At 39.4% G+C, this 27678-nt stretch overlaps 3 protein-coding genes across 4 annotated transcripts; all 3 read left to right on the forward strand.

The window, feature by feature from the left end:
- The first annotated feature begins 311 nt into the window (after positions 1-311).
- LOC108037120 (membrane steroid-binding protein 2) lies at positions 312-1114 on the forward strand. 2 transcript variants are annotated; one of them, XM_044460211.1, is made up of 3 exons: positions 312-335; positions 386-439; positions 500-1114. In XM_044460211.1, exons 2-3 carry the CDS (start codon positions 409-411, stop codon positions 1069-1071), a joined length of 603 nt encoding a protein of 200 aa, XP_044316146.1. In that variant the 5' UTR covers positions 312-335; positions 386-408; the 3' UTR covers positions 1072-1114. The 2 variants fall into 2 exon arrangements, with proteins under 2 accessions (XP_044316146.1, XP_016969091.2); XM_017113602.2 differs by lacking the exon at positions 312-335 and having other exon boundaries at positions 345-439.
- A 7454-nt stretch (positions 1115-8568) lies between these two features.
- On the forward strand, positions 8569-10968 carry LOC108039809. The gene is made up of 5 exons (XM_044459788.1): positions 8569-8855; positions 8910-9197; positions 9261-9979; positions 10135-10509; positions 10576-10968. Exons 1-5 carry the CDS (start codon positions 8688-8690, stop codon positions 10871-10873), a joined length of 1848 nt encoding a protein of 615 aa, XP_044315723.1. The 5' UTR covers positions 8569-8687; the 3' UTR covers positions 10874-10968.
- A 1042-nt stretch (positions 10969-12010) lies between these two features.
- LOC108039765 lies at positions 12011-14104 on the forward strand. The gene has a single exon (XM_017116854.2). The coding sequence runs from the start codon at positions 12083-12085 to the stop codon at positions 14102-14104; it is 2022 nt and encodes a 673-aa protein (XP_016972343.2). The 5' UTR covers positions 12011-12082.
- Positions 14105-27678: the final 13574 nt, after the last annotated feature.

Here is a 27678-nt window from a genome sequence, read left to right on the forward strand (position 1 = left end):
AGATAAATAATGGAAAAAAAAACTAATATTGAAATATTTTAAATATTAATTAAAGTCTCCGCATGGAATTGGACTTGTTCCTCCCGTACAGAGGTTTTAATTTTATTACACATTTAGTATTAATACAAAAGAATTAAACTACCATTAATAATGCATTTTCTTTTGGTGCATGTAATTTATTTGAATGATGTAAATGAGCTTGGCAGCAGGTGGCTTAACATTTTTATTCGCTCCGCACTGCGGTAAATTGTTCTTAACTCGGATTAATTGAGAATGATCAAATGGCTGGCGAGCTTGCACTCAAATTCGTTTTGACAGGAATTTTTAAAATTCAGGTAAATTTGTGAAGAAATACTTCATGAACAGAATTAACGTATGATTTCAGAAAAAAGGGTGTAAATGTAAGAAATGAAGCTGCTGGGTCAAATGTTTACAACAAGTGAGTTAAATCATAAATAGAATTTATGTAGACTCCTTATTAATTCCACAATTCCAATAGAAATAAGTCCCAATTTGGAGACTGCCTCAAGACTGCTGATGAGTCCTCTTGGTCAGGCGGTAATTTCTTTTTTGCTGGGCTACTTTGCCACCACAAAGTTGTCACAGATTTTTAGCAAGCTCAAACAATATTCAGACAAATTCCTGGCGTCTGGAAAGGATACAAAAGTAAACCCTGAGGATGACAGTGAACTCTTGCCCAGACGAAATGAGGTTGTGTTACTAAGCCTAGGGGAACTAACTGCTTTTGATGGCATGAGAAACGATCAACCTATTTATACCGCCTTGAATGGTTTGATATATGATCTGAGTCCGGGGCGTGAAAAGTTCCTCAGCCACGGACCCTACTCCTTTTTAGCCGGTTGCAATGCCAATAAGGTCCTGAATATTGCCTGCAATTCCATGGGCGTTTGTGCTGCTGATGTAATAAATCGCTGGGAGCAGAGCCTCAAGGCTGAATTCAATATCGTAGGTTACCTGATTGATGCTGATATAGAGAATACAAACGAGCTTCTGGAGAGCGATGATGAGTCGACAATTTTGGATGAAACGGAGCAGTCTGAGTGCATTTAAGTGTCCCTTTACTTTAGTTTGGCAATAAAATAGTTTTGAATTATTTTTTTCTGAACTAAACGAGAGGGAGGTTTAGTGCGCAAAGTAAAAAGGATTATTAAAAATTAAATGTAATTTTACTCTTAAAGAACTATTCAAATAAAAAAAATACTGTCATTTAAAAAAAACTTTTGTAATAAACAGAGAATATCAAGAAACTAACATTTGCAAAATAAAATTGTTATAAAAAATGTACATTTAATTTAATATCACTGAAAGCCACAGCCACTTTGATTAATAAAGTCTTTTTTCTGAGGGTTCAAGTTGCCTTACAAATAGTTGACTATTGGCTGAGATCAAATTAATTTTCCTTCGCTTCTTTTTCCCGTTTGACCGAGCCCTTGGCATTTGAAAAGTCGGAAAGTTTTTCCCGGCTTTGTCTTCCACTTTTTTCCCGACGCTTTGACAGGAAAATATCGACAACGGCAAATGTCGATAACAACAAATTGTTTGTCGTGTTTTTTTTTTGCCATGGCACTTTTGGACCATCAAGCTGTTGACTTTGTCAAGTTGTCGCCGAATTTTCAGGGCCTCTGGTGATTCGGGTTTCCCATTGTGTTGGTATGTGTGCGGGAAAAACTTTGTGCCAAACACGCAATTGACTGAAATTGAATTGAAAGCTGAAAGCCAAGAAGTGACAAAGAGGAAGAGAAAAGTCAGTGAATGCCGGCAGGTGCTACACAGCTAATAAAATCAAAATTACTTTTTGCCAGCGCAAAGTTTTGCAGTCGACGTGCTTAAGGAATTTAAAAAAGTTGTCCAGAAATTGTTAAGCACACACTTCAAATTCAGTCAAATGTGCAAAAGGACAACACACACACTCACTCCAAAGCACCAAGAACAACATTTGCTAAAGTGTTATTTGAAGTGTCGAATTTGATCAAGCGCAAAGGTGACAAAAGGGCTCAAAAGTTAACAACAACAAGGGGCCAAGAATAACACGGAAAAAGGGGTCGGTCCTTAAAGGGCAGAAAAGGGGGTAAAAGGAATGCTAAGCCAAGATTGAAAGAATTCGGGATATGTCCTGGAGTGGAACATTTGCATAAATTACCAAATTTACGGACTGCTTTCCTGATTTTGATTGTGAGCACTGGCTTATAATCACAGATTGCTAAAGACAAATTTAAAATTTTTGTTCTTGTAACTTTAAATCTCGCTAAATAGAGAACTTACTTTATGCGAATTATGGACCTGCAAAAATCAAAATAATTATTTCAGTATTAAGTATCTTTATTTAAATTATCATACAATGTTAATGAGCTGTTGCGATGGTTCTTTCATTATTAATGAGCCTTTACGCCTGCTTACGTTTTAAGGTAATTATTCATTCAGCTTTTAAATGACACGATTAATTATTATCCATGTCCCTTTTGGAAATTATTAATTGAATGGATACTTTATCATTTCCCCAGCATTCCAACTATGATTTTTTACTCTTTAATTAAACCCCATTTCTTATTGTTTTTTCATAATGAGTGCATTGTCCATTTGCTGGTGGCCACGCCCTACGACTATGCCATTTATGGCTTCCTATATTACTTTTGCCAAACTCTAAATTTATTACCATCTGGTTGTCATGTGCAAACGATGCTCAAACCCCTATTTTCTCGGCAGCTCGAGACCTCCTTCCACTGTCATTCATTCATTTTAATGTTTTACGTGACCCATTCGCAATCGAATCGAATGACTCATTAAATGCAGAATAGACCAAAACAGGTGGCTTTTCACCCGGCAGAAGGAGGAGCAGGTGGTGGCCATAAGAGATGTGTACGAGGTGAAAGGCAATTAACCATAAGGGCTTATGCCATGGAACGTGCCTAATTGCCAGAAAACACTACTCGAAATCTGGTTTTTGGTATTTACTCAGGCAAATGGGGGTGTGAGTGTGGCAAACAATTAGTTTTCCAATTACGACTACCAACTAAAATGTTGGCAAACAACACAAATTAAATTCACTTCAATTGCATTCTGGCAAAAGGAATGAATTCCGTTTCTTTTCGGGGCAGCAAAGTTTACTTTGCTCTTTGCCATTCGCTGCTTGCAGGAGTTAATTTAATTAGTTTTCATTTATCTAAAGTACACGCTTCATTACATAATTTAACAATTCATTAGATTGAGCCGGGTGCCGTGGTAATTGAAAAGCGCGTCACGCTCTAGTCCCTCGATTTTCCGCCGCCCCCGAATTTCCCCGTCGATCCGAGTCCTGCATATCCGAGTCCTGCTCCTCATTTCGCAGTCTGGTTTTTATGTTCACTTTGTTATTATTGCCGCCAGACAATTGCTAATGGTCGCTGTAATTATCATTAAATGCTCCGCTTTCTTTTTAATTCTTTTGCCATTTCTTTTTTCCACCTCCCAATCTCTTCTATTTTTTTCCCTGGGAACAATGGCAGTGGCTCAACAGCTGCTGGCTACATTTTAATGTGTTTGTAAAAGGATTAAGCTGCACTTGGCTCTTTAATTTGATTGCATTCGAGAGTGATTCGCTATTCATGAACAATTATGGATAAGTGAACAAATGGAATTGTAAGAACAGAAACTAAAAGGAATTTTAAATTAATTTGTTAGGATTGGCTTTTCGTTTTCTTTCTTGCTTGGCAAGTATTTAGTTTATTAACATAAATAAAACTACAATGTAAAAGAATTTAAGCAATAAATATTGAAAACTATATTACATTTATTTTATACATCAATTAAACTTGGATAACTATATAAGGAAATATTCCAATAGCTAACATAAGCTTATCTTATAATTACTTCATTTACCAAATGAAAACTCCTGTAATTTCTGTGCAACATATGAGTGCAACTCACACTTTACACTCATCTAACTTTATGCGACATTTCCCAGATATTCTCATATTTCCCCAGCAAGAGGCTTAAATTTGGCAACGAGCATTGCGACAAGTCAAATGTCATGCAACCATTTTGGCAATAATTTTTTTTTTCGGGGGACGGCGGTGTGGAAATATTTTGATGTTTTTGCTGGGCGAAATTTGATTTACAAATGGCATTGGGCTGGCCCAGAAATGGAGTCCATCTCCCATTGCCCAATGGCTTTTTGGAAATCATAAATCCATGTTGCCCAGAACGACACGAAACAAAGCGAAACGAAAGCTGAACCAGTTTTGTCTCATATTTCAAGCTTAATTGCAATTCAGGCCTGAAGGAGAGGGGCATGCAATTTGCGAGCTAAAGAGTTGACCCAAAGGCATTTTGCCGTCCTCGTCTAGACTGCGAGCCCCAGCAGCCTTGGGTTCGGGAGTTCGCAAATAAATTTCAGGCCAAACTCCGGCTAGGCCCATTAAAAGTGGCCACAGACGGGCTGTCTCGGGTGCGTTATGCGAGTACTTTATATTCAAAAGTGTGTAATTTGCAAAAATGTCGGCTCGAGCTCCGTCGGCATCGCCCCCCAGCGACACCCAGAGGCAGCAGCTGGGCTCGTCACATTAACCTGATGCCACAGGGTGGTGGGAAAGGGGCGGAAAAGGGGGGAAATGGGCGGAAAACGCTGGCCAAGTGCGCAGCGGATTACACTGAGGAAAATGTTCTAAGGTTGTAGCATTTTCTTAAACATTTCCTACTGGTATTCCAATGAAATACAAGAAGTAATATCGAGAATACAAAATTTCTTCAGATTTATTATGACTAAGCTTTTATAAAAATTATGTCTATTTAACAAATAATTTTTCGGAATTCATTATTTTTTTAAGCAGAGAAGTTAAGAAAAACTGATTTCATAATGTATCCTTTAAGTAGTTTTAATTTATTTTTAATGTGAAAAAAAGAATTAGTTAATGATGTTTTATTTTCCTATAACCTACTGTTACTATGATTAACAACTTAGTAATTTAAGAACTAAAGAAAATATATTTTATATCTTTGAATAATGAAATAATTTATTAAAACTGCTTCGAGAACCACAATTTGAGTGATTGAACGTAAAATTATGGGTTATTCTTAATAATTAAAATACAAAAATGTCCTTAAGAAATCTTTAACTTTTATAATAAAGGGACAATGCAAAGTGTGCTTAGTTGGTAACCATTTTGTTCAGTATTTGCGATGGATCCCCTAGGCAGGCGACTTTTGTAGGTCGGCGTCGCTCACTCGATGTTTCTGCTGTTGTTGTTGTCGTCAGGTCGCGGTTAATTATGTTTTTTGTATGTCCTTACGCATACCAAGAGGTAAAGGACGACGTCTTTTCAATGCGCCTGTGTGTGTGTGTGTGTGTGTGGGTGTGCTGCGTGTGTGTGATTATCGTCTCGTATTTAATGCGCACTTTGATGTGAAACATTGCTAATTTGGCTTTTTATGTTCTTGGCGTCGCTGCCTGTTTTCCCTCACACTCTCCTGATTGCTGTTGTTTTTTGCCCCGGCTTGCGGTTATTACTTTAGCTGCCGCCCATAGGCGTGGCCCTTATTTGCCATGTTTAAAGTCGCATTAATGCCCGACTGGTGACATTTTTAAGTACCTAGCTTTGGTTTCAATAATAAGTATGTAAAAAATATATGAGATGCCCGTGATTCATTGGAGGTTGTCAACAAGGCAATTGAAGGATTTAACCAAAATTGTAATGGATAACGTTAATCTAGTCAAGATGGGATTGAACAGATGATATGCATTCTTCTTTATAATTTTATAATATTTAACATTCCCATTTCTTATCAAGATTGGATTTCATTATCTGGATTTACGAACTATAGGTCATATCATTGTAGAATAGAATGACGTTAAGAATTTATTTTGTATTTATTGATAAATAATAAATGGATATTTATTTTAGTTTTTACATATTTATGTTATTAAAGTCATGTTGATACTGAAATAACTTCATATTATCCTTTAAAAATCAAAGTCCTGAAATGATTTACGAATTCAGCTTATACCGCACTTAATCTATCAATTTACTTCAATTTCCGGCCTGTTCAAAATGTTTTCACCTTAAAGCAGACTCTGAGTTGGCGTCGTTTCAATTAATCCTCGAAAAAAAGCGTTCTCGGCTTACAAAGTCGGTCTGCTTTTTTGTACCGGGGCAATTTGTGAATTGTGAAAATTGATTTATGGCATTTTCGCACAGGGATCTCACATTTCACTCTTCACTTTTCACTTTGCTGCCGATGACAGCCAACGCATGACAGCCAACAAAAACCAAAGTCAGAGCGGCAAAACCCAAATAAGGGAGTTGGAAAAAAACGGCAAGCTAAAACAAATGGCAGACATAAATCCATCATCATCAACATTATCGTAATGGCCGAGAAGCAGCCAAGCGTTTGAACAAATTGACTGCAAGCAAATTGGGCAAAGAAAGTGCAAACAAGAAAGGAAAGCTAACTTCGGGCGGAGCCGAAGTTGAATACCCTTGCAGAATACTCTGTAAATTATATTCTCCAAAATTATTCAAATGATGCATTCTTAATACTCATAAAAAATCCCAACTTCCTAACTTTAACAACACCAAAGTTATGACATTTCCAATCGTTCAGTTATATGGCAGCTATAGGATATAGTCGGCCGATCCTTATGAAATTTGGTAGGTCGGATTGGCTGGCCAAATATAACACCCATATACAATGCCAACTTCCTAACTTTACAAACACCAAAGTTATGGCATTTCCGATCAATCAGTTATATGGCAGCTATAGGATATAGTCGGCCGATCCTTATGAAATTCAGCATGTCGGATTGATTAGCCAAATATAAAACCCATAGAAAATCCCAACATTCTAACTTTACAAACACCAAAGTTATGGCATTTCCGATCAATCAGTTATATGGCAGCTATAGGATATAGTCGGCCGATCCTTATGAAATTCGGCATGTCGGATTGATTAGCCAAATTCAAAACCCATAGAAAATCCCAACTTCCTAACTTTACAAACACCAAAGTTATGGCATTTCCGATCGTTCAGTTATATGGCAGCTATAGGATATAGTCGGCCGATCCCGGCCGTTCCGACTTATATACTGCGTGCAAAGGAAAGAAGGGTGTGTGCAAAGTTTCAATTCGATATCTTTAAAACTGAGAGACTAGTTCGCGTAGAAACAGACAGACGGACAGACAGACGGACAGACAGACGGACAGACGGACAGACGGACAGACGGACAGACGGACAGACGGACAGACGGACATGGCTATATCAACTCAGGAGGTGATCCTGATCAAGAATATATATACTTTATAGGGTCGGAGATGTCTCCTTCACTGCGTTGCACACTTTTGACCAAAATTATAATACCCTCTGCAAGGGTATAAAAATAAGAAGCATAATTTCGACAAATATTGCTCATACGCAGTGGGGCTCATTAGTGAGCTTTTTGGGTACTTAATTTAAATAAATCGACTCAGCGTCAAAACATTACCCGGTTCTCATTTTGTTTGATTTGGATTCCCTTGGCATAAATTCTAATCAACTTAATAAAGTGACTTATCAAACGGCAACAAGTTTCTGCCACAGAACAAAATCATTCTTGCCGCTAGCAGAATTATATAAAACAGTATTAAACGTAGCTTAAGTCATGAGTGGATGTCCTTTGATGGTGTCGTTAATTTCCTCCTCAGACAACTGCTGGTAAATTAGTTTCAGCTCAAAGTTTGGTCCAGTCAGTCGGAGCATCTAAATTGGAACGGAAACTCCCTCGCTTTTAATGTAGTTTATAATTTAGTTACCAAAGGCCAAAAGCCAAGACCAAAATGTTTTAGCCACAATATCGCAAACAACAACAGTCAGAGGCAAAACAAAAACAAGAAAGGAAGCAAACTTCGGCAAGCCGAATATTATATTCCCTTGTAGTTATTACAAAACGACAACATTTCAATTTGTATACCTATATTACTAAAAGCAATGAAGCTATGTTTTGCTGCATTATCGTCTTAAATTACTAACATGAAAATGGGTCAAAAATTTGATCAACGTTAAATTGAAAATTTTGAATGCAGATTTTTAGAGAATGGAATCACAAGTCTTTAGAGGTATGCCATTTTGGAATCGGATTAAATTTGGTAAAGTTATGGAATCTAGAAGTCCAATTTTGGGTCAATGTTAAACAAGTCATTGGAAAATTAGAATTAATATTACATATATTATTACTAATATCATGATGTTTTTCATATTATGAATACATTGAGTTTCTAAACTATTTAAATTATGTACAAAAGTTAAGCTAAACACATATACACCATTTCTGCGATCTTTAAGGGCTTCTAAAAAGTTTTAAATGTCCCAAATACTAACTCCCTCTTCTTTTAAATTAATCAAAAGCTGTTTTAGACCTCGTGAGTAAGTGTTTTGCTTGATAATGGAAAATCTGATTACTCAGTCAATGTATGTTTGTAAATAAAAACAAACTGTTCTTTATTAAGGGCAGAAGCCAAATTTAGCAGATAAGAGCCTCAATTGATAATCGAGCAGCGCCACAGACTGATTCTGTTCATTAAATAAAAGGCATCGGAAAAGAGAAGAGGCTACACTCTTAGCGCAATACTGAATTAAAATATTTGGAGGTGGAGGTGCCGCAGTAAAATCTGTGATTTGTAAACATCGGTCCCATTTGTGAGTGTTTCTCAGAAGCAGCCATGAAATGCGGACTTTTGTGGATCCTGGTCACGACGATGGCCTTTCAAAATCTCGCGGCAGAAAATGCCAACGAACATTATACAGTGGCACAGAAAGAGAAGACAAATCCTTATTTGGAAGAAATCTATAAGCAAATTGATGCTGTTGAGGGTTTGAACAGGGTCAAGGTGAATCAAGTTTATGCTAATTATTTTCGCAACTTTAATATTTTTTCACCTTAGCACAGAGATTCAGTTGCCTTTATCATTGGCTCCAACAAGTATATAGATGAAGGAATTCCGCTTGCTAGGGAATTTATAAAAATCTTTGATTTAATAGATTTGATCTCACGTGATTACGACTATTTGAAAAGATACCTTATCGACAATTTTGAAAATGAGACGCTTCTAAATTTAGCTAATTACGAGGTTTCAAGTAAAGATCATGATAATCTTCAAAATATGGAAAATCTTCACCTCAAGCTGTTCGGAAGTGAGGACATTATTGGTCAATTAGCCAGCGGAAACCAGGTAAACTAATATTATTACAAATTCCCCTAAAAATGAAAATCATCTAATAGTTTTATTTTTAAGCTGTTCCATGTCTATTCCTGCCGATCACCACAATCCCCCCAGCAATTTTTATACTCCATGTATGTGGAATACGTCCTTGCTGAACTTAAAGCCCACGCATTGATAGTGTGGTCATGGATGATCCTCAGGAAGTTCGGACAGGGAGGATCCATTGAGCAGGAGGAAAGATCTCGAGACGCCTACATGCGAAGAGTGCCAAGCACTCTATCTAGAATCAAGGACTTGATGAACGGAGCAGATCGCTCTGTTTGGCGCTGCGACCCAAGCAACCACAAGGTCGGGGTCACCTATGAAGAGGTCACTCGCCTCCTGCAGGGTTACATTGAGAACGAGGTGGACCTAAACAGGGATGGATCCTGCAGTCGTGACTGCGCCTTTTACAAATCCACAAAGTCCGAGGGCTGCACCGACAAAAAGTTCTGCTCCGAGCAACCAAAATGCTCCGGTGGCGTGTACGACTGTCGCTTTGTGGAATCCGATATGAAGGTCTGCCAAGCGGCGAAGAACTCCAACCGGCGGTACGAGTTCATCCAGTACGAAAGTGGACGTGTCCTCGGAAATGGAGGCAGTTGCCACACGTGGTTATGCGATGCAAAAAGCTGGAGGAGATGGATTTTCATGCAATGCAGCTACTGCCTTTGCTTGTGCGATGATCAGGGTGATAATTCCGATCGCTATTTCAACCTGAGACCTGTGATCGCCGAAGTGGAAAAAAACAGGTGAGATTGACGGTCAAAATTTAAAGGATATTACCGAGTATATCCTTATTGTTCAGATGAAAGATGAACATTTGTTAAGTTTAAATTGGAACTCTAAATAACCAACCATGTATATGATCTTAAATATTTTTCTTCTGATTGAAATTAATATACAGAGTCGTGACAGGCCTTCGTTTTGTGAAGCGCAATCGCGTTTTCCACCTGCAGATTCAGGAGGGCGAACTTCTGCCACGTGGAGTCATTAGTGAGTCCACAGTGTACTGGGTACCTGTGGACAGTTACAGCGTATCCGACAAAGATGTAAGAAAGGACATCGACTACCACATGCTGAGCTACGAGAAGCGATCAATAGATCTGGATGACCTGAACGCAGACAACAACAACTCCGTGGTAACAGGATTGCGATTCAAAGTAAAAGGAACCCATCTTCATCTGGAGGCCCAATTCAGCAGATTTGAGTTCCAGAGCGGAGTGCTTATCGAGCCGCAAACAACGAGTTACTGGATGTCCGGGAGCGACGATGAACGAAGGTGATTTTCTACTCAGCTCGACAACTCTTATTAGTTATAGTACTCCCATATCTCTTCTTTTTACAGGGGTAAAGTGCCCCTGAAGGACCCCCAAGTGTCAACGCGATCCTTAGCTGCATCGATACCTTATCCAAGTGACAACCAGTTCTTCGAATTTACCAACACGGGATTCGACAAGGATGCTGGCCAGACCACTGTGCCCTTCATCGACATCCAGGACGTGATTTCGAAGCCGGCGGTTCCTCTCTCCGGCATTGGCATATATTATAAAGGACGGGATGGCTTTGGTGGCTTCCTGGCCCCGAAGATAATCACCTATGACTTCTCGCCCCACGTCCAGCTGCCCAAGTGGGAATCTGCGTAACCTTAATTGGAGGACCCAGAGAAGGATGAACTATTTAACATCAAACAATCATATTAAAATATAATAAGAAAATAAAAATGAATTGAAGCGTAAAATTACTATATGTTTGTGTATATGCTTATGCACTATATGTTTTTCTTAATATTTTTCCGATTGTTCCAATGAAATTTATATGATATGGTCGTCTGTTCTGGCCCAATCCGACTTATATAATACCTGCAACAAAAATTCAAACTTTTGGGAAGGTCAGATTTTACTAATGTACTTAATAATAAGTATAATATTAATAATTTTACACAAGTCAATGATAGTTCAATTTTAATTTTTAGTGCAGGCCAAATAAAGTTTCCTTCTTCATTCGAAAGTGAACATTTTCAGGGCAGCTCATTATTCATTTGGTGTCAACCCGCCGAGAAAAAAAGTGAATGCCGCCATCAGGTCTGACTTTATTATGACCCCAGCCAAGTCAGCTGCCTGAACCTTAACCCACTGCCAGCCTTAACCCATTCCCTTAACCCCTTAAGACTTCTGGCAAGCAAAGGCCAAATTCAGGAACCAAGAGCAGAACAACCATTTTTGTCGCATGCTCCGCGCGGATTTTGACTGCATAAAATATGAAATTAAATTGCTAGCCAACCGAATGGCGCCTGGGAAAATGACAAAAATATGAGAGACAGAAGTGCAGAATCCCCGCTTTCCCCCGCCACTTTCCCCCGCCACTTTCCCCTCGAAGCTCTTTGGCACTTTGTTGCGAATTCTCTTGGCTCTGTCGAGTTGATGACTTGCAGCTGTCGCATTTCTTTTCAGACTTTAGCAACTGCAGTGGAGCCAAACGAAACGGCTGTTGGCACCTGGTTAGCCACCAGGTGGATGTGCATGTGCATGTGGATGCGAGAGTTGGGATTTTATTTGACGGCAAATATTGCGGCATCTCATGGGAAGTTCACCGTGCTCACTCTTCAAAAATATTTGACGGGAAACATAACATTTGAGGGGAAATGCTATCCCTATTTTAATATTAACCAAAAAACATATAAGACATTGTAAAAAGTATTGTGATATTAAGTTTACAAAACAGGAAAGTAGTGTTGGGTAAACAGAAATTTATTCCGAATCGAAGAAGGCTGTGACATTCCCTTCCCATTAATTTTATTTTCTAAAATTAAACACATTTCTATTGCAGTTTTGTAAGCCTTACTTGGTTTTGAGATGGGCGAGAGAAGTTTTCGCAAGCTAGGCTTGGGTGTAATCCTGACGGCTCTGGTCCTGTATGCCCTACTCTTTATGGACACGCTGATTTACGAGGCTGGCGGAAAGATACACAATGCATTCTTCGTGAACACGGCTGGATGTCGTATTATAGCCATGGATGTGATGAACCCGACCATCGCAAAGTACACGAATTGGGAGTGGGAGGACAAGAGGTTCCACTTGGAGTGCCCCCATCAGACCTGGTTTCGAACGGAGGTGGCGAACGGTGAGTGGTATCTGAAGTTGACCCGTGACATCGATAAGATCCTGGAGGAGAACGATCTAACACACGACTGGCAAATAGAGTGCTTTTGGTTCCGGTCGAAAATAACTAGGCGATGGCGTGCACAACTGAGCCATAAAACCAGGTTCTATTTGGAGTTTCCATATGCCCTCAAAATTCCCAAGGGTTTGAGGCAAATGCGAGTGAGGTGCCTCAGTACCTTGACGAATAGCTCATTGAACGAAGATGCCTTCTTCTTCATTCAGCCGCCACCCGAGAAGTTGCTAAAGAAAGCTCCGATGACTTTAAAATACTGGGATGAGAAGAATTATTCTAGTAATGAGACTTCTCCCATTTCCGTGATGATTTTGGGCCTGGATTCAGTTTCGCATCTGAACTTGCTTCGCCAAATGCCGAAAACCGTTCGATATATGCGCCATAATATGTCGCACGTGGAGTACTGGGGCTTCAACAAGATCGGCCATAATACCTATCCAAACCTAATCGCTTTGCTGACTGGCCTTAGTGCGACAGAGTCCATGAAGTATTGGGTAAAACAGAATTGTATGGATGGTTTACCACTGATTTGGAAGGATTTCAAGAAGGCCGGGTACAATACCAGTTTCGCCGAGGACATGGCCCTTTATTCGATGTTTTACTATGGCAAGCCGGGTTTTAAGCGCCCGACCACAGATCACAATTTCCACAACTTTATGGCGACGATGTACATTTTAAGGCAGAGTAGCTCGGTGGCAGATACCCATTGCGTGGGCGAAAGGACCTTCATAGATCTCCTGCTGGAGATGAATGACAGACTGTTGCCCCACAAACAGCGGTATCCGTTCTTCTCGTTTTATTGGTGGGCCAATGGCTTCCACGAGTTCTTCAATTCACCCCGACTTGCGGATGGGAGGTTCGAGCGATTGCTGAGGAGCCTCGATGACGCGGGCATTACCAACAACACCATCATATTCTTCATGTCGGATCATGGCCTGCGTTGGGGTCGCTTCCGTAGGAGTTTCCAGGGAATGATAGAGGACAGTCAGCCCTTTTTGTCCGTTTTATATCCCGCGTGGCTGAGGAAGAAGTACCCCATGGCCATTAGAAACCTGGCTGGCAATGCTCACAGCCTGGTGACCACCTACGATCTTCACAAGACCTTGAAACATATATTGGATCTTGACTCTTTAAAGGATGAAGGTATCACCCAGAAGTCTGAAGAGTTATGGAAGCTCAAGGGTGCGCAAACTCCAAGGGCTGTCAGCCTTTTCCTTCCCATTCCGCCTTGGAGGACCTGCAACTCGTCGAACATTCCCAGTGAATTCTGTCTCTGCCACAAGCAAGTTTCCGTTCCGGAGAATAACCGAGTGGTCAAGAAATCGGCCAGCATAATAATTGAATATGTCAACAAGTTACTGGAGGAGTATCCCGTTTGCATTCCCCTGGAATTGGATTCCATAGAGAGTGCCTATTTCGCTGCTCCCGAAAGGGATAACGACTTCTACATCGAGAAGGGCCACAAGAACGCGTATCCTGAGCAGGGACCTTATTGGGATAAGCAAAGGTACGACGACAAGGACATCGTGGTGCGATTGAAGACCAAGCCGGGGAAGGCCTATTTCGAGGGGATGACCCGCCGGCATGGAAGTAAACTCTCCCTCGTTGGAGAAGTGGTTCGAGTTGTGGACGATGGCAACAAGAACAACGACTGTATCGAAAATCCCTTGCTGGAACCATTCTGTCATTGTGCTCTGTAGTTTTGTCACTTTACTCTAAAAAAAGAAAACATTAGTACTCTTTTTGCCTAAGCAATAGTCTCGTTTTTTAATGATTTTAAAGTTTCAGATCGATTAATTAGAAAAAAAAACCTATCAACTGTAACTTAAAGTCTAGCAGGAAACTTGACATAAACTTTTTACAAGATGGTCCCAAAAAAAGATGTAAAAACTAATGGATTATGGATTTTTCAGGTTAATTCCTTTGTTTGTCTTTTTTTTATTTTATATATTGTTGTAAACTTTAAACTTTGTAGATACAAACACTGAATTGGACATCCTCCAGACATTTAAAAGTATGATTTTAAATGTCTTACAATTCCAACAGTTGTTATAAACTTTGTAAGAAAACTGGGTCAACAATCCAACACTTGGCTATATCTTAGACACATTGATTCCTAGCAATCTAAAAATTAATCTACTGCTAACCAAATTTTTCTTCACTCCTCTCAAAGGAAAACCGCCTTCAATAACTTCTGGTCGTGGCAGCCACTCCCTCCATTTATTTGTGAGTTAGAACTTTTGATTTAGCACGTCGAACTTCTACCAATTAGTAGCCACCACTGCTGCAGCCGCCGAGTCCTTAAAACTTTGCCGCATGAGTTGGCAAATGCCAATGGGGCAGCATCGAATGGATGGATACGGCGATATACTCGCACCGCAGATAGTATGCAGGTGGTCCAACTGCGATTCCGAACTAATGGCATAAGCCGCTTATGTAGCATGTACTCGTACTCGCAGTTTGCTCTTACTTTTAACCCACTCACCAGCAAAAACTTTTTTAGGATTATGCCAGATTTCCACAGCACACATATAGCCACGGAAAGGGAGAAGGAGAGCAGAAAGCGAACGCTTTATAGTTTCAATATTTGCATTGTCCTGTTCGGGGAAAATCCCCTTGGCACATAGAGCTGCAAACGCTGCAAGGAATTTATAAATGGACTGGCAAACATTTGGCCAAAACTTTAAGAGAAACAGAGACAGAAAGGATTTAAAGGAGGCAGACAGACAGAGTCGAGTCAAATTCTTGAGTTTTATTGTTTTTGCCCAATTAGTCTTGGTCTCTAACCCGTCTCGGCAATCGCCTTCAATCTCTCCCCAAGGTGTCCTTAGCCCAGCGAAATTTATATACACTGGCTTAGGGTATCCTTCGGATCCTTTGGCGTCGACCAAAAGGAAGTTAAATATGTTTTATGGATCACCATAAAATGTGAAATTCACGAGCAGCATCTGTTAGGTCAGTCAATTTGTTCTTTGGTCTCTTTTATAGGGAATTTAATAAATTAGAAATTTAAAATTAAAAAAGTTTGTTTCAGCATCGAATAAAAACTGTGAGACAATATTAAAAAAAATTAATTATTAAGCTGTGCTAAAGAACCCTCTTCTTATTTGTCTTTCAGTTAGCTTGAATCATTTGGTTCAAGGCTTTGAATAGCTAACTTTTAATCCAATATTGACTCTTTAAAATCTTTCTCTTTATAATATTTTTGTATCTTATTTATTTTTTCTAACATTAGAGTATTTAAAGCTTCGACTATTTGACATTACCTTATTTCCATTTTGAGGTGTGAAGCTGAAGATAGCCGGCGAATCCATTTCCATTTTACGTGCTTGAGTTGCTGCTAAAATGATTTACGAGCCGACTTTGTTTATTGCACCTCAACAAATTCAAATTTAAATGTTTCGCAGAACTCGCAAAAATTCAACGATGGTCAGGAAGTAGACAGACTTCCGGATGAAAAAAATGTTCACAGATAATCGAATTGGAAAGCGGAAAATGAAAATGGAAACTGGCAACTGGCAACTAAAACATAAAATGCATTCAAAGCTTCAATTGATGAAATTTCCCCAAAAAAATAAATAAATCTATGTTTATGTGGATTATGTTATTTATGGTTGACTGGGAAGGAATGGGATCAGCAAACAAAAAATGTATAGATATAAATTTGCCAAACGGATGCTTTGTTGGGCACAAGAGGATACATTTTGTGCATTCGTTTGGAAGCATTTCGGCTCCTCTTCGGCCTGTTCAAACAGATTGCGAATAATGCGATTTAAATTATGCAAGCGGAAGAGAATGAAATCTGAGAAAATGAACATAAATCGACAAACATATCCAAAAAAAACGTCTTAATAAGCTCTGCGTGATTGCTTTACTGAACACAATGTTCATTTAATCAAAAATTGAAACCTTTTTATCAATTGAGAAAAAAATATATAATTTCTCTTTAATATATACTTGATTTAATTTCCCTTTTCAACAGCTAAAATAGTTTTATTTTTTCAGTATTCTATTTCTAAATAAGCGGTGAATAAATGAAAATGGGAAAATTCCATATAAATCCTTTATTAGCCATTGATAATTGCCCATCAAAGCTGAATATTAATTTCTAACAATTCAGCTAACCAATTTCTGACAATTTGGCCTTCACCAAACTAAATTAAACTATTCTCTCTGATATTACAACCACATCCGAAAATGGCTTTCATGAAATAAACAAATTATTTCCATCAGTTATTAGAAAGCCACACAAAGAAGAAACAAACCAGGACAAAAGACGCAGACAAGGACAATTACAGGGAGTCCAACTGAAGTGGAGTGTCAGGAATGGAAGTGAAATGGTCATCCTGCCATAGCAACCACAGCAGTTCATGAGGATGCTGAAAACAGGAGCAGGTCAAGTGGATCTCTTGGTGAGCAGGAAAACTAAAGGAGAATTGGAGATGACAGTGCGTACCCAAGAGCAAGCCACAGATATCAACAAGGCAACTAATTGTCCAGGTTATATCCATAATAATCATGTGATTGGTCAAACATTTTCAATATTTCCTGAACACAGCAGTTTTCTCTCTCGCCTAACTGAATTTCCCAAAGGAAAACCTCAAGAATGAAACTCCACCCACCTTTTCTTTGTTTTCGTGGCAATTTCAAACAATAAGTTGCCATTTTACTGCCGAATGCTTAACCTTGCCCTCAATTGTAAAGGGAGCAGTCGACTCCTGTTTTCCCCCGCTTTTCCTCCAGATGTTGCCCAAGATTATTTTCACCATTTTCTTTGTGCCCTTTGTTTTCTAGAAAAGGAAAATGTAGTAGCAGGACGAGGAGGAGTTTTTGTGGGCTGGAGCCTAATCAGATATTTACGCCACAGGAGGTGGCTGAAATAGAAAAATATCAAGCAAAACACTTCTTTTACACCAAAAAAAATCTTATATTAATAATTAAAATATTATAATTCCTGCAGTTTAGTGAAATTCTCTATATCCTCCGAATGATTTATTTAGAGTAACTTTTCAATATTTATTGTGATAACGATACTAAAAGGAATACTGCATATTTATTAAACAAAATTCGTTTCACATATTGGCATTTCTCTCTGTGTATTCCTATTACACTTGAGCTTTGGGCTTTCGACTCTCGCTGGGTGTTAAAATAAATGAGGAGCATTTAAAGCCAAATCCCCATGGCTAACATCATCCAGAGTCCGAATCCGAATCGGAATCGATATATGAGCCCTGTATTCCACCCCTCCCTTCTTCCTATTTTTCTGTTTCCTGGGAAATCCGATTCCTGTCAAGCTTTCCCTTAATTGGCAGCATTTATCAAAAAATTTCACAGCTATGTGGCTGGTAAATTCTGCATAAATTCTAGAGAGGTGGTTGGTCTCAAAACGAAGGCATAGTGTGTGTGGCATAAGTCCTTAGACAAATACATCTGCACCAGAACGTGTCCAAGTAGGAGAAGCCCAGGAATCAGGTCGCATGTTCCACTTTCCCTTGACTTGGAGCTCCTTTGTGTGTTCCCCGTTTGATGTGTTGTGTGTGGAAAAAGAAAGGTGGGAAAATAGAGCGCATTTCACTTGACCTGTTTGGAGGATTGAGTTCCTAGAGTGCGAACGGAAGCGGCAAATGGGATGGAAAATGTTGGAGGAGTGCATAAAGTTTGCTTAATATTTCCATTGTAGGCCAAGGCAAATATAACATAATAGTTGAGGTTATGGATCGAACTGAGAACATATCCCCCTAATTGACCCTCTCCTCCTCCTATTAATTATCTCCCATTATAAGCTGGGATTAACACTCGATTGCATTTGAGGCGCTTTAATCGCTGCTCAACCGCAAATTTCCTCCATTCCCCTGCAATCGCACTTCCGGTTCAATTGGCCACCCTCGAAAACGGAAGGATATTGCGCCTACTGCACAAATTGGGGGCGTGGCCAGCTGCTGTTCCTGGTGTATTGTTAATGAAAAGGCAGTGTAGTCGGGCTTTTCCTCCCTTTTCCTCTTGCACTTGCACAAATGAATAAATTATTGATATCCCAGAAATCACTTCGATGTGGAACTTTGTTCTGGAAAAGAGGGAAGTCCAACATATTCCGCAAAAATGCAAATATTGAAGCAGTTATGAATGTGAGTGCTTCCCTACTGCTGTAGAATCCTTTAATCCTTGAATGTCTGGCATTAATTTGCCCACCAACCTACATGAGGATTAAAGGGGGGAAATGCGTTCTGGAATTTATAGAGAGCAAGTATCCCCAACTGATTCCTGTTTTCGCACTCTTTGGCATATTTAAAGTGTGTGCAAATCACGGCTATGGGAATTAGCAGGTGGTTTAATAGGGAAAAGTGTGGAGGAAAGCGGTGTATGGGGATTTCATTTGGTCCGCTGCTCTGTTTTTGGCCCTGCTGTTTGCCAATTTTGTCGGACTGGCAAACAGCAGGGCCAAAGGATTAAGGCCTTCATATGAGGCAGCACATATGAGATATCATGCGGGCTTGCATTTAAATTGGAATCCGATGAAAGGTGAAATAGCAAGGGTTTTAGGAGGGCACTAATGGTTTTACCAGCAGAACTGTTTACCTGGTAGCAAGGTGATATGGTTTTTAGATTTTGAAAAATACTTCAGCTCCTTAAAAGTGTGTTTAATCCCTATCAATGTTGGTCAGACATGGTAATTAAAGCGATAGTAGGTAAAGGGATTTTAAATGTCAAGTGAAGCGAAGTAATCTTTATTGAGTGAAGGAGAAACTACCGAACAAAGCTCAGTTTTCAATCTGCAGTCGCCACAAGAGGAGAGGACGATGCAGGACATCCTACCAAGACAACCACGAGCTATTCACGTCACAAACAGGAGCAGGACAAACAGCGCAGACAGCCGACAAGGACGATAATCAACTGGTAAACAGCCGCAGAGTCCACCGACCAATCTCCTCTTCCTTCAAGGACCTCTCTCTTCGCTCCACTGCACCAGCAATTAAATTTCCCTGATTCAGTAATTGCGTCAAGAACGGACAACGAAATCTGCCACGCCCCATTAGCGCCGCCCTCAAGTTCTTGGTTTCCTATTAAAATATCATAAATTAAGCAGGGGGAATTCGTTGTATCCTTTTTTAACTTTTTCTATCCCCAGAAAACATTTTTGTTGCCAATAAAGTGTTCTTTGATTGCTGTTGGATGTTTGTTGTGAGGAGCGAAAAGAAACGCATCTGCAGCCTGTTTTTCATCTATTTTTATTGCATTTTCATAGTCCCAATTGTTAATTAATTTCCTCTTCTCCTGCTTTTCCTCTCCGTTTTCTTTTGGCTGTGTTTTTTTGGTTCTGTTTGGTTAATTGTCTTTTTGCAGCTGAATTTCGCTTTCCAATGGAAATTATTTTCAAACTGTTTGCACTCAGCTGATGAACTCTTTAAAGATTCAGTCAATGCTTAAACATGAAAATGATTTGGCCAAGGGCAGTCCTTTCTTTTCCTCCCTCCTTGAATTCGTGATTCTGGCAGCCTTGAAACAGGATTTTCCTTTATATTTTGTCATAAATTATAAGTAAACTCGGGAACCGCAGTGAAATCACAAGATAAGTCATAAACTTCCGAAAGACAAACATAAAAACGGGGAAAACACGAATTCCATTTTGATATTTATGAAATGAAAAAAAAGAGTTTCCCAGGACGTAAAATATTACGTAAAATAATGTAAGTGAAATTGACCAGATTAACTAAAGTTAGATAAGGTAAATGGTACGAAAAGTTGAATATTGTTTAGAGAATAAGAGTTTTCTAGGTGTACAATATTTTGCTGTTTTAATTTTTCTCTTCGGTTTCTCCTCCAAATATTTTGGCAACCTTTTGGTCACTTTTTCCTATTCATTAATCAACTCCTCGTCCCTCTTTTCCACATTCGTCACACCCCAAAGTTCAATCGGAGCAGAAGGAAATTTTAATATATTACTAGGGGCAAACTCCCCTTGATTATTTCTTTAATTAAAGCCCAGAAAACTCACATCCCGCTGAGAGGAGAAAAGTGGCGGAAATTTAATAAAAATGTCACAGCTGAGCTGTGCGAAAGGACCTTCTCGCTCTCGTTTTCAATTTCCCCAAGGACCAGGGCAACCTCCCACGATAATTATGAAATGGAAGTCATTTTTTCAGCTGTCGCCGGGCGAAGTTTTTCCAGCTGCGAACTGACCACTGGGAAAGCTTTAAGGTGGGAAATGAGGAAAACAGCAGAAGAAAAAGATGTGAGTGAGTGATTTGCATGATGATACTTCCCTTCCACCAACCACATGAATAAATTCCAATGGCCAATTTTGGATAAACTTTGTGGCCTGTGAAGGGAATTCGGGGAACTTGTTGGTTTACACGTTGTGCCAATGTCATCCCGGCAACATTCTGACAATTTGTGGAAAACAAATAGGAAAAGCAAGAGGTTTTCCTCTTCACTGCTGAATTATTCATAAATATGCAACGCATTTCCATCTGGGTTTAGGTTGTGTGGAATATTCGCCTAAAACCAATGACAGGCCAGGGAAAATGCGAATACATTTTGTCATTCAAGAATATCCTGCGAAGGTGAGCTTGACATTGAACACTCTTTGGCTTTGGAAAAGATGGAAGATATTTTCCTGATATTTACTGAGTCCTTGGGCAATGCAAATCAGACGAAGTCAGTTGGAAAGGGATATCCATTAATGGGATTATGTTTGCCATAATATGATTTAATTGGGGATGTGGATAGCTTCTCTGGCACTTCAAATGTATATGTAATCCTAGTTCACATTGTAAAAACTATTTGATGGTTCTGTTTAGTTTCCCCTTTTAAAACGGGCACTATAATTCATTCTACCCTCTAATTTCCCTTCCTCGCATTTTATATTGTCGGATTTATCCAAAAACCAAACTGTTTTCCCTCCACCCATTTTCCTTTCCCCTCTTCTTTCTCCCTTTTTTCTCTTCACAGCCGTTTTATGGTTTTGCACTTAGCAATTAACGAGTTTACTTTTTTTAGTGCTACTCCCAGTGCCCGCATCAAGTGGACATATCCTTCTCCACTCCCCTCGCCACTTTCCCCACTTTCTCCCAAGCTTTCCCCTCTTTTCTGAACCCCCTTCCTCCACTCTTTACCACCCCAAAACACCTCCCAGTTGGCTCGTTGCTCTCAATTAGAGTGTCACTTCCGTTTGGAATTTAGTTCGCTGCTGGACAAATTTACCTATGTGCAGGTTCCATCACCTCCGCTTTTCCCTCTTTACCCTCTTCTCCCTACCCTCCTAAGCCACTCTCTGCTTTTCCACCCACTTTTCCGCCTTTTCCGGCTGCCATAAAAACGGAACTCGGACACGAACTGCATTGCGGTCTTTTCCTCTTCGGGGGATGCTTAATGGAAACAGGATAAGGACGTGGATGTGGATGCGGATCTGGATCTCGACTCCGACTTGGAATCCTCTTTGGGTTCATTTGATAAATTATTGCAGCTCAGAGAGTTGTTAATTTAGAAGAGAAATGTGAAGGGTTCCTCTGAAGTTCAAGGTCCGAGAAAGAATCTCGCCTTCCAATTCGCTTGAATAACTTTCGTCCTTTGAAATTGCTATTTGAAATTCATTAAATTATGTTCGCAGACCAAAAGGAAACTTCTCACCATTTTCTCCTGAGTTCTGACTACAAAGTAAAGTACATTATTCTTGCGAGTTTTCCACCTTTCTTGGCCCTCTTTTTCCATTCTCTTATTATTTGCTTTCTTTGGGGAAAATGCAGCGGAAATTATTTCTAAATAAAAACTGCAGAGCCAAAGAAAATGGAAAAATGTCAAAGAAATTTAAAAAGTGGAAAGGAAGTTGGATGCTGGGCGAAGTCAGGAAATATTGCAGTGAAGGCTCTGATTGAATTGGTGTCGAGAAATCGAAAAATACAAACAGGTGGGAAAACAAAATTTGAAAAGGTGAAAGAAAGAATGAGAGAAGCTTTTCTCTTTCATTTCCGGAAAAGATTTCAAACACATGTAGCTCCTCACCTTTCACTAGCCTTTCTACTTAAATTTTCTTTGCGGTTTGCCGTTGGGCTTTTTTCTCTCCCCCCGGTTCCTTAGCAGGAAGTTAACATTAATTATAGGAAAAGTGCCTGGGAACACATTTTCACATCATTAAAAATTATTTATGTGGGCCAAGACAGGGATAACAGGAAGCCAAGGATACAAGGATACAATTTAAACAGAATTAATGTCTGTCTTCGCCTGTCTCGCCCTTCAAATATGGTAGAACAAGAAAGGTTTTGTAGAATTATGAGTGCTGCCAAGAGTTTGCGAATCTTCAGGATCGTTTTGTCCATTTCATTGCGATTTGCATAATTCGCTGCGAATTTTGTGGCCACCGTTTAACGAGCCAAACAATTTGTCAGCGGACAGCCTCGAATTATTCATGGGTAGCCAAAAAGACAAAAGGCAGGACAGGTGTGAAAGGTGGGGAAACTCTGCCTGTGGAGCAATCAACTTTTGAGTCTATGAATTTGTAATTGGCAAGAAGACCAAAGTTAAATGGAATGGAAGCAGTCGAGAATGTAATTCCAAGGGAAAAAAGGGGATGGTAAAAAGTGTGTGGATAAATGTCTGGTATTCTTTGATAGGTGAGTGGAGTTATTCATAATCTAAATTGCTATTAACTAGAAGAAAATAGTGGCCAGGTATGTTTGTATGGGCTTAACTTTTATACTGGTCAGTCCGCTAACCGCTTAATAAAGTACATTATTATTTACGAGCTTAAAAACTTACACGTTGTAATGCTATATTTGTAAAACAAATTGCAGTCGAATATTGTTATTTGTAAACAAATAAAAAGAGATTAGTGGCCATTTAGAAACAACATCACAAAAAAGTTAGAACACAAATGGACCAAAAATGTGAAAGTAACGATACAATGGGAAAAGGATGTACAGATACAAGCATTATATTACCAGTTAGGAAAATAATTTCCGAATTAATTGGAAAATACGCAAAACTAACAGAAATAAGAGTAGTATCAGGGGAAAGGAACATTTAATTTGCGGTCATCGGTAAATAATTTAGAGCTGCTGCAGCAACCACTTCCACCCCGAATTCCCCCCTTTCCATGATGAAATATCTGTTACCCCAATTTCCAGAACTGAGCTATTTAATCAACAAATTATACAGGCAAACAATGTGGGCGGCTGATGCGGATGGGGGCGTGGCGTTGGGCAATGACAATTGAAAATGACAACGTGGAAAATAGAAATGACAGCTTTAATTTCGCTGATAATAGTGAATCCTGTGATGAAGTTCTGGTGATGGATACAAATGAAAACGAAGCGCATATTGTGCCCCAGGCCTTTCAATTTAATTTGATCGATTTCGTTGTCACGACTCGAATTTCGTTTCGGCATATTTGGCAACTTTTCAGATAGATTTTTCTGTCGCTTTACCAATGCTTTTCACAGAATTTCCTGTCAAAATTCTTTTAGCCGATTTCCCAATTTGGCTGCGGGTTTTATTTTGCTTTGCTTTCCATTATTATGTGGTCTGAGCTGATCAAACGGAGAAAAAATAAGAGAATAAATTGAAGAGAGGCCTCATTAATTTCGCAATGATTTTGTTATATTTTCATGCTTATTGACAGAATTACAACTTATTCAGTATATCTAAAAGAAGGCTATGAATTTCTCTTTAAGCTTTGAATAATTGTCTTAGGACAGTCGGGAACTCAATCCACGAATTCTTAGGGATTCCAAGGATGCCCATCATCTCAACCATCTCCATCATTCTCTTGATCATCACCATCCTCATCGATGAATTCGCACGTGACCCAATGCCACACACTTCCCTTCTCCTCGATTTCCCACAATCCTTCGCTGGGAAAACAAAGGAGTCGGGAAATGTCAACAAACACAAGCGGAGAAATCGTGAGCAGGATAAGAGAAGAGCGAGACGGGTATAGGAGAAAAGCGAGTGAAAGAGAGGGTCTTAAGTCAATTCGCCAAGTGAATATTTTGTGTCGCTTTCGTATTTTGCATGCGTATTTTCCAATCCCACTGTCAATATGCTAAGGCAGAGAAAGAGATGGGGATAACAAAGGGAAAGAGACAGACACACACATGTTGGCTTTTCCCGAATTCTCTTCTCACGTAGCCGTAAACCATTTCGAGGCCAAAAGCGAAAAAACGATAAAAAGCGAAGACGAGACAAAGCATGAACTACAAATTTTGCATAGGAGATGGGAGATGCCCGGACCACGCCCCCTCTAGGCCTCCTCCCCTTTTCCATCCAAGGAGAAAGGCGACTTTATTTCGGGCAATTCTTTCCTGAGGGAAATATTGCGACGATGGAGAAAGCAGACCAGAATTGAGATGCACGCGACATTTCAACGAAATTAAAAGAAGGCAAAATGCTAAGAATGTCCTTCAGAAAAGGCAGAAAAGGGCGACCAGCCATTGAGCTTGCCAATTTAATTCGTTTCTGAATTCCAAATTCAGTTTGCTGGCTTGTGGCCAAAATCATTTACAATATTTATTGGGGCAACGAGAGAAGGAGGTGAAGTAAAATCTTGGCCAAGGAAAAGTGGGGCAAAGTAAGTAGAAAAGGAGGGGTTTCGGTGAGGGGAGAATCATAAAATTAATACGGGATATGGAAACATTTAAATACAAATACGTATAGAAAGTCAAGTGAATTATGCATTGAAATTGGGAGTAATAATCTAGAATGTGCTTCAGATTTATTAACCCAAATACTAATTCCAATCTATGAGATATTATATATTATTATTATACTAAAGGTGCAAAAAGGAAGCGGAAAGGCTAGGCATCCCCGAAAACCTTAGAGGCTTGTCTTCAATTGACTAGACTCAACTATAACTATCACTGGAATATCCGCTCCCAAAAATCGTGGTCACCCCCCAACTCACCCACTCCATTAAAAAGGTCCAAAGGTTTCACTTAAGTTCATTTGAAAACTTTTACCTGAAGTACAGTAAACTAAAATGGAAGTAAAACCAAAGTAAAAACTAATTTGGGTCCTAAAAGAAGACAGACTATGATAACTTCCCCCATAAGTTCCTCCTTCCCTTTTCACCTGAACAGATTGTTTCGGCCGGAGGCAGTTGCTCAGGATTGGGATTCCTTAAGTTATGTGAGGAGAACAGAGGAAGTGGAAGTGGAAGTGAACCACATAATTCCTGGACCACTGACAAATTTGAAACTTGCACCGCGAAATTACGCGGACTGATGAGCAAAGTTGGTCCACAGAGACATTCGACATTCTCCGTTTGCAGTCTCATTCATAGAGAAGAGAAATTACCCTCAGAGAAGTGGAGAGAGCGAGGGAGATGGACAGCTGGGGAGTGAGGGAGAGGGCTTCTCTATAGAGGGATGCTCAAGTATCGTGTAAATGGCAACAATTTCTGGTGAGTGAGCAGCATATTTTGAATACCTTCCGCATTAAAGTACATTATGCACCGGGGAAAATAACATATTTTGTTTTATTTAAATATATTATGATCCGCCTAAAATTGATATTTATTATTCTTTTTGTTGCGTATTTACTAATCTAAATATCTTAATTTTTGCTGCCCTTTTTCTTTGCCCAAATAAAGATTTGTGTAATTATTTTTTTTCACTGTAAAATACAGACATGCGGTTTAGGCTAAATGCGCCTCGCATTATTTAAATGTTCATTCTTTAAAATTTATTTCGCCACAGACTCATAATTTAATACAACTTTTTCTGTGGCATCTCCCCCTCTCTTTCTATCTCTTCGTCCATCCCTTTCATTTTATGTTAATATGTGTGTGTTTTAATGTGTGTTACTTTCCTCTTGGCGGAAATTTTAGCTTCCTTTTTTGTGGCTTTTTTGGTGCTTTCAAATTATTCGGTGGTTGGAAATAAGTCAAAGGGAACAAGGGAGAATCTCCCCATATCGCCCTCTCTTTCACCCCGATCTCCCTGTCTTTTTCGCCCCAGCTTAGTTCCCTTGTCTCACTTCCATCGCTGTAAGCCAAACGCTCAGCATACAAAAGCAATTACGATGGGTGCTCCACTGACTGAGGCCTTAAATGGGTCCTACGTCGCCGCTCCTCGCTTTCCACTTTCCCCTTCCCCTCGGAAAAACGCGAGACACAAAGTCAAGGGATTGACAGATGCCCCGCCCCCTTTACTCCGCCTTTCTCGCCCCTTCAGTCGCTTCAATATGTCAAAGCACGAGGAAAATCACTGCAGGACCTACGGAAGTTTTCCTCGCCAGAATTGTGGTTAAACTGAAAGCTGGGAAAAGGGAAGGGGAAAGTCTCGCCAATGCAAACAATGGAAAACTGCTGCCCTTCTCCCGCCTTTTTCACTCATTCACTCTCCTTGCATTTCATAATTAAACAGAAGTGGAAGCTTTCCTTTTTATTTGGGGAACTGCCACAAATCTGTTGCCTGGGAAAACTGTGACACGGCCTCAAATCGGAGGGGAGGAAAACCCATTTAAAAAAGTGAAAATAAATAGGAATGGAAGTGGGCGAAATTTACTGCCGACTTTGTTTTCATTTATCGCGAACTTTTCTTTTTTTCCCCAGTCTTTCCTTGTCTCCGAGTCCTTTTCTTTGTGTCTTGCGTGGGAAATAAGGGAAAGCGATACAAATCATGACAAGTGACCCAGAAGCAAAACAAAACTGAACTCGGATCTAAGCTGCTTAGCGAAGAGTCAAAAGAAATCTTTGAAAATTTAAAGAAATTTCTCAAAGGTGCTTCAAATCTTATTTTCGTAGGGATATACAAATTCTAAAAATAAACATTTTTAAGCGTTTGCCCCCTCCAATTTGATCCACTTCTGCAATTAAACACAAACAAATACTTAAACTAAAAATAAATTAAATTTCCTGAAAAACTTCAGTCATCTCACAATGCTGAAAATATGATGCCAGGTAAATGAAAATATTTATTTACGAACAACTCAGTGAAGGACCGAAAACTTTGGCTTACAATCAAACTAAAAGTTACTAATTTTTTGTGGCAAGCCAAATACCAAAACTTTTTGTGAAGGAAAAGGATAAGCCGAAATATTAAATACAATTACCAAATTAATTTACATGACTGCAGAACTTGAAAAACAATTAAAAAGTTAGCAAAGTTTGAGTCCAAACAAGCAAAGATAAAACCAACTAAAAATCAGAATATAAAAAGTTGTTTTGCACGGCAAAGTTAGCCAATAAATCGAAATGTTTTTAGACAAACTAATCCTGAATTCTTTATATCCCTTTGTTTGTTCAGATATTTCAATCGAATATTCCGTTTTCTCTGCGGAT

The sequence above is a fragment of the Drosophila rhopaloa genome, unplaced genomic scaffold (assembly GCF_018152115.1).
Source record: "Drosophila rhopaloa isolate 14029-0021.01 unplaced genomic scaffold, ASM1815211v1 contig_2, whole genome shotgun sequence".
Classification (NCBI taxonomy): Eukaryota; Metazoa; Arthropoda; class Insecta; order Diptera; family Drosophilidae; genus Drosophila; species Drosophila rhopaloa.

Bases quoted from the DNA above. Each gene is read 5' to 3' on its own strand.
- LOC108037120 (XM_044460211.1), top strand. From the start codon at position 409: ATGAAGCTGCTGGGTCAAATGTTTACAACAA. The intron at 440-499 runs GTGAGTTAAATC...CAATTCCAATAG, and splicing joins GGGTCAAATGTTTACAACAA to AAATAAGTCCCAATTTGGAG.
- LOC108039809 (XM_044459788.1), top strand. From the start codon at position 8,688: ATGAAATGCGGACTTTTGTGGATCCTGGTCACGACGATGGCCTTTCAA. The intron at 9,980-10,134 runs GTGAGATTGACG...ATTAATATACAG, and splicing joins GCCGAAGTGGAAAAAAACAG to AGTCGTGACAGGCCTTCGTT. The intron at 10,510-10,575 runs GTGATTTTCTAC...TTCTTTTTACAG, and splicing joins GGGAGCGACGATGAACGAAG to GGGTAAAGTGCCCCTGAAGG.
- LOC108039765 (XM_017116854.2), top strand. From the start codon at position 12,083: ATGGGCGAGAGAAGTTTTCGCAAGCTAGGCTTGGGTGTAATCCTGACG.